General features: G+C 36.6%; 1 protein-coding gene across 4 annotated transcripts; it reads left to right on the top strand.

The window, feature by feature from the left end:
* Nucleotides 1-8,813: 8,813 nt before the first annotated feature.
* Nucleotides 8,814-14,843, top strand: rbm39a (RNA binding motif protein 39a). 4 transcript variants are annotated; one of them, XM_056468670.1, is made up of 17 exons: nt 8,814-9,070; nt 9,590-9,655; nt 9,824-9,884; nt 11,223-11,272; nt 11,356-11,538; nt 12,006-12,071; nt 12,170-12,223; nt 12,312-12,429; nt 12,513-12,665; nt 12,744-12,881; nt 12,962-13,027; nt 13,147-13,351; nt 13,438-13,518; nt 13,620-13,740; nt 13,829-13,934; nt 14,020-14,098; nt 14,211-14,843. In XM_056468670.1, the coding sequence occupies exons 3-17, from the start codon at nt 9,879-9,881 to the stop codon at nt 14,309-14,311; spliced, it is 1,527 nt and encodes a 508-aa protein (XP_056324645.1). In that variant the 5' UTR covers nt 8,814-9,070; nt 9,590-9,655; nt 9,824-9,878; the 3' UTR covers nt 14,312-14,843. The 4 variants fall into 4 exon arrangements, with proteins under 4 accessions (XP_056324645.1, XP_056324644.1, XP_056324647.1 ...); XM_056468669.1 differs by lacking the exon at nt 9,824-9,884; XM_056468672.1 differs by lacking the exons at nt 9,824-9,884; nt 12,006-12,071.
* Nucleotides 14,844-14,901: the final 58 nt, after the last annotated feature.

Here is a 14,901-nt window from a genome sequence, read left to right on the forward strand (position 1 = left end):
TATTTGTCTTTAGCAAACAATAGAATCAGATACTTGGTTGAAACCAAGATGTGTAAACAACACTGCTTTTGTCACTTTATACAGGTACGTCATCCAAAAACTGAAAATATGTCAAAAATAATTTCAAACCTATATTACTTTATTTTGTGGTAGACAAAAAAGAGAAATCAAAACCATTTCTAGTTTTCAAACTGAGAAAATGATAACCAAATATGTGGCTACAAAATGATTCTGGATTAAATTATTTAGCCTTTGTTACAGTATGTAAAATGTTAGCTTTTTGTGATACATTTTGGACATTTTCGTTTAAATTGAAGATCATTACTCAAGGTCCCATAAAGCAAATTGTTAACAAACAGGAAAACACCTGTGAATTATGAGGTACCCCCAACCCCCCCCCCCAAGCCACCCGCCCATCACTCCCTCCCCCATATTTACTTTCATTCGACACCATAATCCCCCAGTGTACAACTGTTAAATAAGAGATTTTTTTGTGTGTAGCCTTAGCATTGTAGTAATAACACAAAATAATGTATTTTTTAATCTCTCTTTATAAAAATTTACAAACATATTTAATTGGTCCACATCAGTGGGATCCAGTGTTATTTTGACCCCATTGACCTTAACCATGTCCTCACAAAACATTTTTCATCTGTGATCCACCAAAGAATGAAACAATGGACCCATTTCACAAGACTGTTATGACACCTTTAACAGTAATCATAATCTTAAATTCTTGAAAGTTTTAAATATATTTAAAAATATTTAGATTTTTTTTAAACGTATGAACGTATCTACTTATTTGATAAGAGTTTTGAACTCCGCATTTAAGGTAATGAGTTAATAAAATACCTCATTACTTCAACATAAATGGAGTAAGTTCACAGTACTCATATAGATTAACTTTTTTACACAAATGGTTTGTAGCAATCGGTTTCCTTAAATGGTTTGAGTTGCCTTAACTTATTGGGCTTTACAGTACTCAGTTGGTTTGAGTTCTCTTCATTTATTGGGTTTTACTGTGCTCAAATTGCTTTGTTTACTCAAATGAATTAAGTTCACAGTACTCATTAGGATTTGAACCTAAATGGTTTGTTGAAATCGGCTTCTTCAAATGATTTGAGTTACCTTAACTTTTTGGGTTTTACAGTGTATGTATTATATCATCTTTGCGTAAAATTACAAAAAAAAACTAGTTACCGCTTATGCGAGGTGTTTATAATGCAACGTCTATGGGGCTGAGAGTATATTTGACATTATTCTCTTCTCTGACTGCCGTCATCAGTCTCACACCATTTTTCCTTTCTCTGAAAGTCTTGTAACACCATTGTGGCGTTTTTCTTATTATTTCAGCAAGTAGGATTGTAAAAAAATCATTTGTTGTATTCTTTGATTCACTGCACTCTGACGCCTTCTGGTACTGAGAAACACGGAAATGTGAAAAGGGTCTATATCAGGTTCGAAGCGACATGAAGATGAGTATATAAATTTTTTTATATAAACTCTCTATTTAAACAGTTAGTTCATTCCAAAATTATGTCGTTCCGAGACCTTTGTTCATCTTCAGAGCAAAAATTATGATATTTTAGATGAAATCCAAGAGCTCTCTCATCCTCCATAGACAGCAAAAAATCTCGAGACATCCAGAAAAAGAACCAAAAACGTTGTCAAAACATTCTGTGTGACTTTAGTGGTTCAACTGATCATATGAAGCACCAGGAACACTTTTGCCTCTCGGGTTTCTTCTAAAATATCTTAATTTGTTTTCTGAAGATGAACACAGGTCTGTGGATAATGTATCTTCAATGTTTTCATGAACTAACTCTTCATCATCCAATACGTGTTTATTACTCACTTATTAGTATTTTATTCACACAAGGAGGCCATGATCTGGGGTGACCTCTGTTCAGCACAAGGGACTGAAGCAGGAGGCCAGAAGCGCAATTAGGCCAGGCAGTGTGTGCTGCGCCTGGGTCAGCTCTTTCCACTGGCCCCCTTGTCACTACTGGAGTGGGGGAGGGGGAGGGACATCCTGGCTGGAGCTCAGTACATTGATTTGGTCTGGGTAATGGAAAGAATGCTCCTCTCCACACTCAACCTTTCCCCTAGCTAATACGGCCTACACACATGGACATGCAGATCACACGCAAAATAAACAGATTTTGATATCTTGGATGGTTACAGAATAAAATTAACACACTTCTGCTTTAGGGAACTTCATTCAAAAGAACTCAAACAAATCATCCCAAAGAATGAAAATTTATGAAATGAAAAGTGAGTGGGAGTTATAGGTTTGGATTTGTGCTTTATTTCACTGTACTTAAAAAAAATTATGTTTGGCATTTTAACATGACATTAATATCACAATCATATCTTTGGCCAAATATAGTTTGTGTTTACTGTGTTTTTGTTTTCTCTTTATATTCCCTAAAGAACAGTATTAAATATACATCTGTGAAATTGTTATGGTAAGACTTGTTTGGAGTTTTTGGGGTTAATTTTAATAAGATGAGTTTTTAATTAATGAATGAACAGTGAAGGAAATGATGGCACCTCATTGTTTACAGTTTAATGGAAGTTACTTCAATAATTCATGCAAAGCATCATGGTGCTTAAGGAAAAAGGTGGGTATAGTCACACATGTACACTCTAAAAAATCATATTTTTTGTTCAAACTACTTATTTAAAATGAGTTGAAACAACACAATTCTTGAGGGATATATTAGCAACAGCTTCTATTTCTCACAGGTGAACAACAGAAAACTGACAGTGATCACCTCAGGTAAACCTTATGTGCTTTATTCAGTGTTAAATGCTAACAATGTGAGTTTGAATGCCATTTTACATGGCATTTATTGCCATATACGGAAAGCAACAGCAGAGAGTTCACCTCAGATCTTGAAAATAAAATAAATTGAACTTTAGAACTAAAACATATGAGTGATTCAGCATTAGACATGGAACGATAACCGTTTTCAAGGTATACCATGGTTTGCAAAGGTCAAGGGTTTAAAATCGCCAAAATTTTCTGCTATATTGTTCCTATTATTTATATATATAAATATATATATATATATATATATATATATATATATATATATATATATATATATATATATATATATATATATATATATATAGGCCCATGCCTATTCAGCATCTACATTTAATAGATAAATATGTATGAATTAGATTATAAACCTTACCATTTCGTGAGTGAATGCATGTTCTGTGCTTCTGAATAGCTGTATTTAAATTTCTGTTGTGTTTCGTCTGGTACAGGGGTACAAACAGCCAAATTGCTTATCACTGCGTATCTCTTCCCAAAGCGTGTAGGTCACACAGTTACAATGTAACCTGCTCACCTAATGTTTACATTTGTAATACTTATGTTATTCGCTAATTAATAACCACCTCATGTGGAACTGAATCTGTCTCATTTCAGAGTCTGCTACTGTTCAGCGGAGGTCTCATTTCAGTCACGGACACATACTCAGAAAGCCTTTCTGAATGAATGAATTAAATATGCGGTTTTCCACCAAGGCAACCCGGGCTGCTGAAATATAATTGGCTAAAGTGGCATTGGACAGATTAAAACAACCAAAAAAGAACCAAAAAGTTTATTATTATGAAATTATGAAATTGTAAATTTCAAATGTTTAAGGTTTACTAAAACACATTAAGGAAATAAACAATTTCTTTGTATTTCTGTGAACTGTAATTCTCCAAAATGTTTGAGAAGAAATTGCTGACTTACACTATAACACAAGTACACAAGTCTTTTGACTAATAATGGACAGGCTGTTTTCAAAATGTATACTAGTGTACAAAGAAATAAGTTTATAAAAACAAACCATATTTATAAGGAATAGTGCGTTCAACAATGTAGTGTTTGTGTTATATTTTTGTTTTTTGTAAAAATGCTAAGTTATAAAAGGCAGTTTTCTGACACTTACGTTGCACTCCTGGATGAGCTCTTCCTCTTTTTCGTACAAATACACCAGCAACAGAAGACGGCATCTCTCATCTCGTTCCTGATTTAATGTGAGGTCTGACGCAACAAAAGTGTAAATTAGTAATAATTTTAATTATTTTGCCTAATAATAATAATACACAAATAACATGATAAAAAATACCTGCTGTATGGCGAAAAAAAATAAGCAAACAAATATTAGTATTTATATACAGTATTATATATAAACACAGTTAATTACATCATCAATGCTGTAAAAGGACCTTATGGAATGGAAAAACACTAGCTGTGCATAAACCCCATTGAATAGCTGTATAGCTAACATACTAGCTTAGACTAACCAACAAGTTCACTGTTTGTCCACCCTGCTTAAATGTTGCCTGATCAAACTAGGCTCCTGAATAAGCTTGAACAGCAAGTGTCTTTCCTGAAAGAGCTTATTTAAGACAATAAAAATTAGAAACTGTTAATGCTTACCTCTTAACATGCTCGCTGTTGATCTGCTCCTTCAAAATGCTGTCTGATCACTGCCGTTGTTGAGATTCAGATGCAAACATCTCAATCAAATCCACATAATTGAGTCAATTTTCCTAAAATAAACTTGAAGCCATCTTTCCTTAATTTTATAAGCTTAATTGGGTTCTAAAATTAAGCCTTATAATTGTACTGGTTTCCTTAAAATAAAAAGTTACATTTATCTCTTGATTTTATTTGCAAAGTCTTCTCAATATTTTATAATAAATCCAGAATATCGATTTTCTACAGAAAATATGACCATTGTTTTTGAGCACATCAATTTTTGAATGAAAATTACAAGCCTCAAGATTCATTTTTTACAGTGTATGCTATTTTTATGCTTTAGAAGAGTCAAACTTTTACATACAGCACCTTTAAATTTGTAAAAATTAAGTTAGCTTAATGTTTTTCTCGTTCTCTCAACACATCAATTTCTTGAACCCAGCATTTTTACAGTGTAGAATAAACCAACATTTGGTGCCATGTTCAGTTCAGATGTGCCATTCTCTAAACTGCTTTGAACTATGATTCATCTCACAGGCTGTTTTACAAAGCAACAATTAACTTCTGCCCATACCCAGCAGGTATGTTTGCAGTGGAACCACATGCAAGCCTTTCATAACAAGTGGGAGTTTTCTACAAATACCAAAAATAACTGTGCATTAAGCGTCTGACACGAGATTAAAGGGAACTCGTTCACCAGAGCCATGCAGTAAAATGAACAACACAATAGGGAAAGAGAGTAAGAGCAGAATGGAAAAAGTGAATAAGGCCAAGGAGGTGGCAGTGCATACAGGAAGACGAATGGTCCTGCGCTGGTCCCTCTGACTGGTTCTTGTAACGTGTCAAGAATCTGGCGTCCACCAGATGTGTGTCATGTTCGTACTGTGGAAAGCCTCTGGAGAGATTTACATTTGGCTGCACTTTGCTTCACTGAGAGAGAAAGCTAATTACGGAAAGTTGGCAGCCAGCAGAACATCAAGCAAGCTGTGGCCAGAGTCAATGGAAAGAATGAGATTAAACCAAGAAAAATGTGGGGTCATACTATTTTTTTTAGGTTTTTGTTGTGTAAGCACTTAGAACAACAAATATACCACTTCTCATGGTATATTTGTTTAATGTTCTGGTTCAACTGTCTGCGGTCTCGGAGGTATGGTGTGAAACGATACTCAGTTGTGTGACACTGACCTGAAGGCCTGAGAGAGGAAAGGGTCACAGTTTTATTTCTCTCTTTGGTTTTAATGTTCTATAGGGATTCGTTCTGTTTGCACCCCCACACTTCCTTTCTAGATTTTCGATTTTAAAGATCACATTATTCCAGACACTTAGTTGTCTGTGTATCTTATATCTAATGTCTCTTGACAGATATTAAATACAGGGGTGGGCTTAACCAATAAGGGAGGTAAGCAGCAGCTTAGAGCCCCAGGAAAATTAGGGGGCCCCGACCAATGCCAAGAATTGCCTAAATTAATCATATCTTATTTATAAGGTTTGTCTATAACCATTAAGACTTTAATGTTATTACTTCATTTCAAAACCGGGGCCCTCATAGTGGAACGTTCCTTACTGCACATGCAAATATTAAAGTCTAATCACATATATGGCTTAACTGTACACATAGTTTGTGAACTTGTTTTTTTATCTGTGAATTTATTGTATTTAATTTTTAACATTAATAAGATTAAGGTTCCACTTAAAATATATTTTTAACTTGCAGTTTATTGCAGGGATTGTTTGCTGCCAGTCAGCTCGTTGTTTATAACCAGAATGCATGCATTGTGACTAGTATCAATTGAAACAACAAAGTTTTGGCTTAATATAATTGTGTTTTTTAGGTTTGATTGGATTCAAATGAATCAACCAGGGTTGCAACTGTAGCTGAAACGAATCATAGATCCGGGATTTACCGCTCGTTTGTGGAGCCACGACTGTGACGCTCTCTAGGCCGCACTGTAACATTTTAAGGTAACTGCTAAAAGTTAAAACTGTTTAAAGGTTAAAATTAAGTCGTTTTTAATAATGTTCTAATAATATTTGATTAAAAGCAGAGTATAATTAAAAGATTTTTTAATACAGTGTATTTTGACTAGCCAACAATCATACTGTGTACACATTTTTACAACCTTTGTCGACATCTTGGGAAACTGAACTGTGTCTTTCAACACCTGAAAATATTTATTTACTTTTATATATATATATTCACAATATATATTGCTCAATATTGGGGGGGGTAGCACGGTGGCGCAGTGGGTAGCACAATCCCCACAGACCAAAGACATGTGAATTGGATAGGCTAAATTGCCTGTAGTGTATGTGTTTGAATGAGTGTGATGGATGTTTCCCAGTTATGGGTTGCAGCTGGAAGGGCATCCGCTGCGTAAAACATATACTGGAAAAGTTGGTGGTTCATTCCAGTGTGGTGACCCCTGATTAATAAAGGGACTCACTCGAAAAGAAAATGAATGAATGAATACTCAATGTGGATGTCAATAGCTGCAGTCACCAATGTTCTTTAAAATATCTTTCATATCAATAACTATTTGAGGGTGAGTAAATCTTCATTTTTAGTGAATATGACAAAACCAAAACAGTAAAGTTAAAGGTTGAAATGCTTTTACTACAATAAATTGTGGTTTACTTGTTTTATTAGAGTAAAACCATTTCCCTAAGGATAAATGGAATGCATAGAAAGTATCAGGGTTTTCATAAGCAATCATTTGAAGCACGGAAAGTTGCCTTTAAACAACTTTTCTCCACATACGTGCATTCTGTTTAATAAACAACATGTGTTGCATAAAAACAAAAGTATATTTTAAAAAATGACAAGGGATTTATTTTTGTTTCAGATTTACTAAATATTAGTGGTGAGATTTATACTTATCAGGAAATGCTTTCTTCTTCAGGGACAGTTTTGTTTTTTGTTTTTGCATAATGATTATAATTTGATTGTGAAAAGCATCTCTAATAAACTGCTTTATCTAATGAAAATCTATCTTATAACTCAGTCTTAAAGCAAATTCCAAAAACTGTACTTGGTGGTATCAGTTTCTTGTGAACTTCTATATGAAAATGTCTTATTCAAGATAGTAGTTGTTTCCCGAAAGCAATTTTGAAATGGAAACAATATTCTTTACCTTTTAGATGATATTTGGTCAACAAGTAATACGTTTTTACTCCCAAATAAGGTTAATTAATTTCTAAATATTACACAGGTACTATTCCTGCAGTATGTTTATTGTTACATTTGACCACAATGTTCTTTTTGTAACACTGAGCCTAAAAGTCTTCTACATCTATTTTGTACTTGTAAAGTTTCTGATGATTTTTGGAAACAGGTTTCAGGGTTAATTTTTGATTCATTTAACAAAATAATTAACTTTGATGAATGCATGATACTTTTTTGAATTGTAAAAATGGCTATGATACACTCGATAATGAAGTTGATGATTTTTCTTGGGAAGTTTCACATACACAAGGCAAAAGTGATGTCTATTATTGCCTCCTTTATCCAGAGCGAGCAGAAGGGCTGCCAAAATCACTCTGGACCCCTCACACCCAGCACACTGCCTCTTTGAACTTTTACCTTCTGGTCGACGCTACAGAGCACTGCTCACCAGAACAGCCCGACACAGAAACAGTTTCTTCCCTCAGGCAATCCATCTCATGAACACTTGATGATAATAATTGTGGAACCAACATCACTACTTGCTATACACTTTATACACATATACACTTATTTAACAACACACTTTACATGCCAATTTGCACATAACAGCTGCACATATAACGTTGTATATAGTAATAAACACGTACATACACTTGTCAATCTGTATATTTGCACTCACTACTTCTATTCTTAAAAAATATATATTTATTATCTGTTTTTTGTCCTGTCTCTGTGATCCTGTTGCACTGTAGAAGCTCTGTCACGAAAACAAATTCCTCGTATGTGTGAACATACCTGGCAATAAAGCTCTTTCTTCTTCTTCTTCTTCTTTATTTTTTCTGTAAAGATTTAAAAATATTTGATAATTCTTTGACCTCAATTACAAGAATCAAGAAGGCTATAAAACATCTCTAATAATGAAAAAATAAGCTGTACAATCTAATAATTTAAATATGATGAATCCTTCATATGTAATCATGTATCTTTGCTAGTTATATGCTTCAACAAAAAAGAAAGAAAGTATCAGGGTGTGGTAATGGGGCATCATCTGCATGTCCATTACTGTTTCCAGTTCGCGCTTCCGCTGTCAGTGTATTAAACACGAGCTCCCTCTGCTGGACTCTCGGGCTCGCGCGTTCCTTTTCTTATGCAACAAGAACGAGACGTGCACGCGCAGGGATTGTTTGCCGCCAGTCAGCTCGTCGTTCATAACCGCTACGCACGCATTGTGACTAGTATTAATTGAAACCACAAAGTTTTGGCTTAATATAATTGTGTTTTTTAGGTTTGCGTGGATTCGAATTAATCGACCAGGGTTGCAACTGTAGCTGAAACGGACCGTAGATCCGGGATTTACCGCTCGTTTGTGGAGCCACGATTGTGACGCTCTGTAGGCCGCATTGTAACGTTTTAAGGTAAGGCGCAAAGGGCCAACTATTAATGACTGTTTGGAAGAACATTATTGTACATTTAAAGTTGTTGTGTGGAAAAGTATTGTATTGAAATCCTATGATTGTATTTACGATATTAAAAGAGGGTAGTTTCCGTTTGTTTGCTAAAACGAAACGACTTTAGCCCGTTAGCTTGCGAGCTAACAAAGCAAGCTTCAAAACTCCCTATTTAAAATACGAAGTATGTTGACAAATAACATCTAACAGTTCATATATGTTTGGTGTATTTGCTAATAATTCAAAATGCGATAAATAACTGGTTTGATATCGACTGGCTATGAGAAAAACAATTAGCCAGGAAGCTAACGTTAAGCGTGCGTTTGATGACCCCGTACAGTCACTCGTGTCCGCGAAGTCAGCAATGTACAGTTTGCGGACTATTTTGGGATACAGTTAATTTCAATGTGCTATACTGTTAAAGGTTATTTATGTGTTACGTTTAACACTAAAACAGTAGTAAAACACAATTTTCCTCGTTTGCAGATCAACAACAACAACATGGCCGATGATTTGGACATTGAAGCAATGCTCGAGGCTCCATATAAAAAGGTGGGTGTTTGTGCAAGTAAATAAATGCGCTCAGGAATCTGTATAACTTTCGTTTGAAACTGCTAACCAGTCGTGTTTTCTCTAAGTCTTTATTGTCAGAACAATAACTTGAATGTTTCTGTGATAGTGGTTTCAATGAATAAATTGCCCATCTATCTCTTTTTGTAGACTTGCCTATATCTCACCTCTACTCCCATGAATTCCAGTGTGAACTGTCAAAAAAATGAAGGTAGTAATTGCCCAATATATTGATGTACTGTGGTACCCTTGGTTGAAATATATAGGCAAAATTGATACATAGGTACCGCCAGAATAAATGCAGTGGATGAACATAAAGAGCTGGTATAAACACTATGGAGACTGTATTTGTTAATGTATGCATGGTTTTCTTAGCTTTCATTAGGAAGTTTTTCTTCCATAATGGCTAGAATAAGACTGCATGTTTTGTAGTATAAACATATTGCAGGTATCCACTGTAAATATATTGGTCTAAAATGTCATAATCCTTAGTGCAGAAATCCTGGAGTTGACGTATCCAAGCAAATCCACAGTCTCGTTATTCATGGATTTGAAAATAAATCAAAATGAAAGGGGTAGTTCACCTAAAAATAAAAATGCTGTTCTCACACACACAAATGCGCCATCCTTGATGTAGGTGTAGTTTTATTATTTTTATTAATCTCTAAAAGCACCGGAAGCTGTTGACTTGCAATTTATAAATCGCCAAGAACCACAGCTTCAGCTAAAAATAGCTATTTTAATTTTCTAAAGAAAATATCAACATCTTGGATGGCCTGAGAGTGAGTGAGTTAGCAGCAGGTTTATGTTTTTGGTTAACTATTTCTAATAGACTGTAAATGTCATATTTTTAGTTATGCATGCTGCTGACATTTAAAAATACTTGTTAATAGTTAATCTGCGGTTTTACAAACGGGAAATGATGGGGCTCAGCATTTAATGTCATAACGATACTGTAAAATACATTTATCATGTAAACCGTCTAGCCTCTTAACAACAACAAAAGATCAACTCAACTTTAGATGGTCTGTGGGAGTCGCTATTACTAAGCCGTGTGAATCCCTGTTTGCTTCAGGGCGAGATGTGTGACTGAGGTGGCATCGAGCTCTTTCAATCCACGAAGGCAAACGGGGTGAAGATCACTGGAATGGCATCCACCACTGGAGCTCGTTTAGTGGCTGGCTGCTAGCGTTGCCACTTTGGGTCTTAGGCTCAGATAGCCTTGGTACTGAAACTGTTGGGCTGCTTATTAAATGATGTCTTTAAAAAAAAAAAATCAATGCTGCTTTACATACCCAGCATAGCACTAGCAATGTTTGGCCGTTTCACACAAGTAATGCAAGCACAAGTAAGGAAGAACGACATTGGCAGCCTTGTGGTTGCTTTCTAAAGGTCCCTCTTGTATTTGTTGCCCTCCCACACAAACCCTGTAATGAACTCTTATTTAATGATCATATCATATTCTCTTTTGTTCCCATCCCTTCTTTATCCTTACGACTTGAAATGTTTCGCCGTCCTCCTCATGCTGTCTTCTATCGACCCTGCTTAGGATGACAACAAGTCCTTAAGTACCAATGGCCACGAGGAGCGGAGCAAGAAGTGAGTTTTCCTACTTTTATAGCAGTTGCCTTAAATGTTTTCTCAACGTTTACTAAATTGACACACAACTTTTCAATTGAAAGGAAAAAGAGGAGCAAAAGTCGCAGCCGGAGCCGGGACAAGAAGAGAAGCAAGAGTCGCGAGCGCAAGAAGAGTCATGACCATAGGAGGAGCCGCAGCAGAGACAGGAAGCGCAGCCGCAGCAAAGAGAGACGCCGCAGTCGTTCCAGGAGCAGGGAGCGCGGCGGTCGCTACAAAGCTCCATTGTAAGTGACCAACTTTTGCTTTGGGTTGTAATCTTTGCCAAATGTCCAGAGTTCAGAAATGGCACTCTTGATATAATAAGCATGTTTAGGCCAATCAAAATAGTTTTTACTGTTTGGTTTTATCTTGATTGCATCACACCAGTTCATTATTTGATTCTGCTCCGTGAATGTCAGAGTGTTTAACCTGAAGTAAAAGGTTCTCGTGGTGCCCATGGAGAGTATGAAAATGTCTTCCAGGGAATATTACCGAGAAGGCAGAGGAGATTAGAGCCCATCCTGATCGTTATCGTTGGTGAATAAGAGGAGATGAGTTGACCCCCACAAAACAAGGCATTTGTTGTAATGTGTACAACATTTAACCTTGTGTTCCCTATTGAAACTTGCGTGTATATTTAGCGCTAGCAGTAGAGCGATTAGTCGTAGGTACTGAGATTAAAAACCTTGAAAACCTTGTTTTTAAATCACAGTTCTGGCCTGAAATTTAACGGTGGTCCCAGGGGGAAGACTGGCCCACCACCCGCCATCAAACTAAGGTTTCTATGATACTATTTTTGTTGTGTGTGGGTAGTTGCTTTTTCTGTGTATCGTGTGGAAAATATTTGCAAAAGTGCTGACAGAAATTCTCTTTCAGCCGAAGAAGGTCCAGAAGTCGAAGTCCTTTCAAGAAAGATAGAAGCCCTGTAAGGTAAGGTCATTTCAGCATTGAGAATTTCATGAATTCCTCTTACTGATTATAGTCATTCATTGTTTTTTGTTTTGTCATTTGTTAACAGACAGCCAATTGATAATCTCACCCCTGAGGAAAGAGATGCACGCACAGTGTTCTGTATGCAGCTGGCAGCCAGAATCCGGCCACGAGACCTGGAAGAATTCTTTTCTGCAGTTGGAAAAGTCTGTTTGTTTTACTGTGGACTATTTTTACCTCTATTTTTCTGTTCAGCTTGGATTCTAATCGATTTTGTTTTTCTTGTAAGGTACGAGATGTGCGAATCATCTCTGATCGAAACTCCAGAAGATCCAAAGGAATTGCTTACATTGAGTTTGTGGATTCTACATCTGTACCCCTGGCAATTGGCCTATCTGGACAAAGGCTTCTTGGAGTACCAATCATTGTCCAGGCTTCACAGGTAACAGTGTCTGCAGATGTGAAAAAAGCCTTTGGTTTTAGATGTGGCGTCTTCTGATTGCACACGTTTTATCGCCAGGCTGAGAAGAACAGAGCAGCTGCATTGGCCAATAACTTACAGAAGGGCAGCGCTGGACCCATGAGACTGTATGTTGGCTCGTTGCATTTCAACATCACAGAAGACATGCTCCGAGGCATTTTTGAACCATTTGGAAGGGTAAATAGTGTTGTCTATAAAAAGTGTTTAACTTTTAGATTTATACCTATTTTTTCATGAGTCTTTCCTTGCTCATACAGATTGATAGTATCCAACTGATGATGGACAGTGAAACAGGACGATCTAAAGGATATGGCTTTATCACAGTAAGTTGTGGCCAACCTCTTCTAAAAGATTCAGAATTCTTCACATAAGACAAAGTAGTTTCATGGGCTTCACAGAAGCTTGTTTTTTCAAAAGCTTACTAGCTTTTCTCTTTCCTTAGTTTTCTGATGCTGAATGTGCAAAGAAGGCACTGGAACAGCTTAACGGCTTTGAGTTGGCTGGTAGACCGATGAAAGTGGGACATGTGACGGAGCGCACAGATGCCTCCACCGCCAGCTCCTTCCTGGACAACGATGAGCTAGAAAGAACCGGGATTGATCTGGGGACTACTGGAAGACTTCAACTCATGGCCAGATTGGCTGAGGGTAAGGATGGGGTCATCTGATCTGCTGTTAGGAAGTGGATAAGGTCATTTTTAGAGCCTCTAAAGAGACTATTTCTATCTGTTCAGGAACTGGTCTGCAGATCCCACCCGCTGCACAACAGGCCCTTCAGATGAGTGGCTCCATGGTTGCCATGGCTGCAGCTACTGGTCAGTTCCTTTACCTTAGGGTTCAGTACGTGGGCTGTTAAATATTTTATGTATTAGGCTTGATGAAGCTTGTATGTAATATTTATTGTCTTGTTTTGTAGCTGCTATGAACCCTGGGTTGAGTTTTAACATCAATGTGCCCACAAACCAAGCCTTGAATCTACCATCGCAACCTATCGCGACACACTGTTTCCAGCTGTCTAACATGTTCAATCCAAACTCGTAAGTTGAAGGAGAAAATCACAAGTTCATCTATGTTGAGAAATTTGTTAAAGTACATATCTGAATTAATTGTGGTGCTTTCTTGCAGAGAAAATGATCATGGTTGGGAAATCGAAATTCAGGATGATGTCATTGAAGAGTGCAACAAACATGGTGGAGTCATACACATATATGTGGACAAGAAATCCGCTGAAGTATGAAGCCTTAAACCATGCCATTTAATTACTGTTGTAAACGTGAAGTTTGTGTTTAATCTGATATTCTTCACTTTCTCGTCAGGGTAATGTCTATGTGAAGTGTCCCACCATTCCCGCTGCCATGGCTGCAGTCAGTGCGCTACATGGACGTTGGTTTGGAGGTAATTAGCAACTTTCGATGCAAATTAAGTTTTTCATTAATTTATTAGTCTATAATTACAGTATGTGTTATGGTCTAATTTGTCTTAACTCCTAGTCACTCTGTATTTGCAGGTAAAATGATCACAGCAGCTTATGTCCCGCTTCCTACATACCACAACCTTTTCCCAGAGTCAGTACAGGCCACACAGCTTCTAATTCCCAGTCGTCGGTGATCAATTACCCCTGGACAACTCCACTTTTTCAGCCTTGCTCTTTTTAACTTTTGGACAATAATAATAGTTCTGCAAGTTGTGGCACAGGTGCGTTAAGGTAAAGTTTCACTTGCATACTGTCCTTACAGGTCATGGACAAGTTCTGTGGTTGAAAAAAATCCCATGTACAGCCTACTTTATTGAATTTTGCTTCTTGATCTTTTATTGTTGGTACATATTTGTTTTTCCCTTCCACATATATTGTCTCTGTGAAAGATCTGATTGGTATGTTTTATCACTCCGAGTAGTGTATAATAATGCCAGAAACGCAGTATAAGTAAGTCTTGGATTTAAACTTTTCAATTTTGATCAAATGTCAACATATTCAATTTTTTGGCTCTATGAGCTTTGGGAACTAAATGGCTGACAAAAATCTTTTGTTCATTTAGAGACCATAAGGTTTAGAAGCGTTTTGTTTTTCTAATCAAGATTTTGATTTTTGTTAAGTTCTTGATGAAAAGTTCATTTCAAATAAAGCAGAGATAACTGAAAATGTCTGGCATATCTGAATGGTGGATTGTTTAAACCTCTCGTGCTGTGTGTGGGGGTAA

Source organism: Danio aesculapii, chromosome 11 (genome assembly GCF_903798145.1).
Source record: "Danio aesculapii chromosome 11, fDanAes4.1, whole genome shotgun sequence".
In the NCBI taxonomy this organism is placed as follows: Eukaryota; Metazoa; Chordata; class Actinopteri; order Cypriniformes; family Danionidae; genus Danio; species Danio aesculapii.

Excerpts from the sequence above, each read along its gene's own strand:
- rbm39a (XM_056468669.1), top strand. The coding sequence starts at position 9,605 with ATGGCCGATGATTTGGACATTGAAGCAATGCTCGAGGCTCCATATAAA. Across the intron at positions 9,656-11,222 it reads TCGAGGCTCCATATAAAAAG|GATGACAACAAGTCCTTAAG; the intron begins GTGGGTGTTTGT and ends GACCCTGCTTAG. Across the intron at positions 12,430-12,512 it reads TCTTTTCTGCAGTTGGAAAA|GTACGAGATGTGCGAATCAT; the intron begins GTCTGTTTGTTT and ends TTTTCTTGTAAG.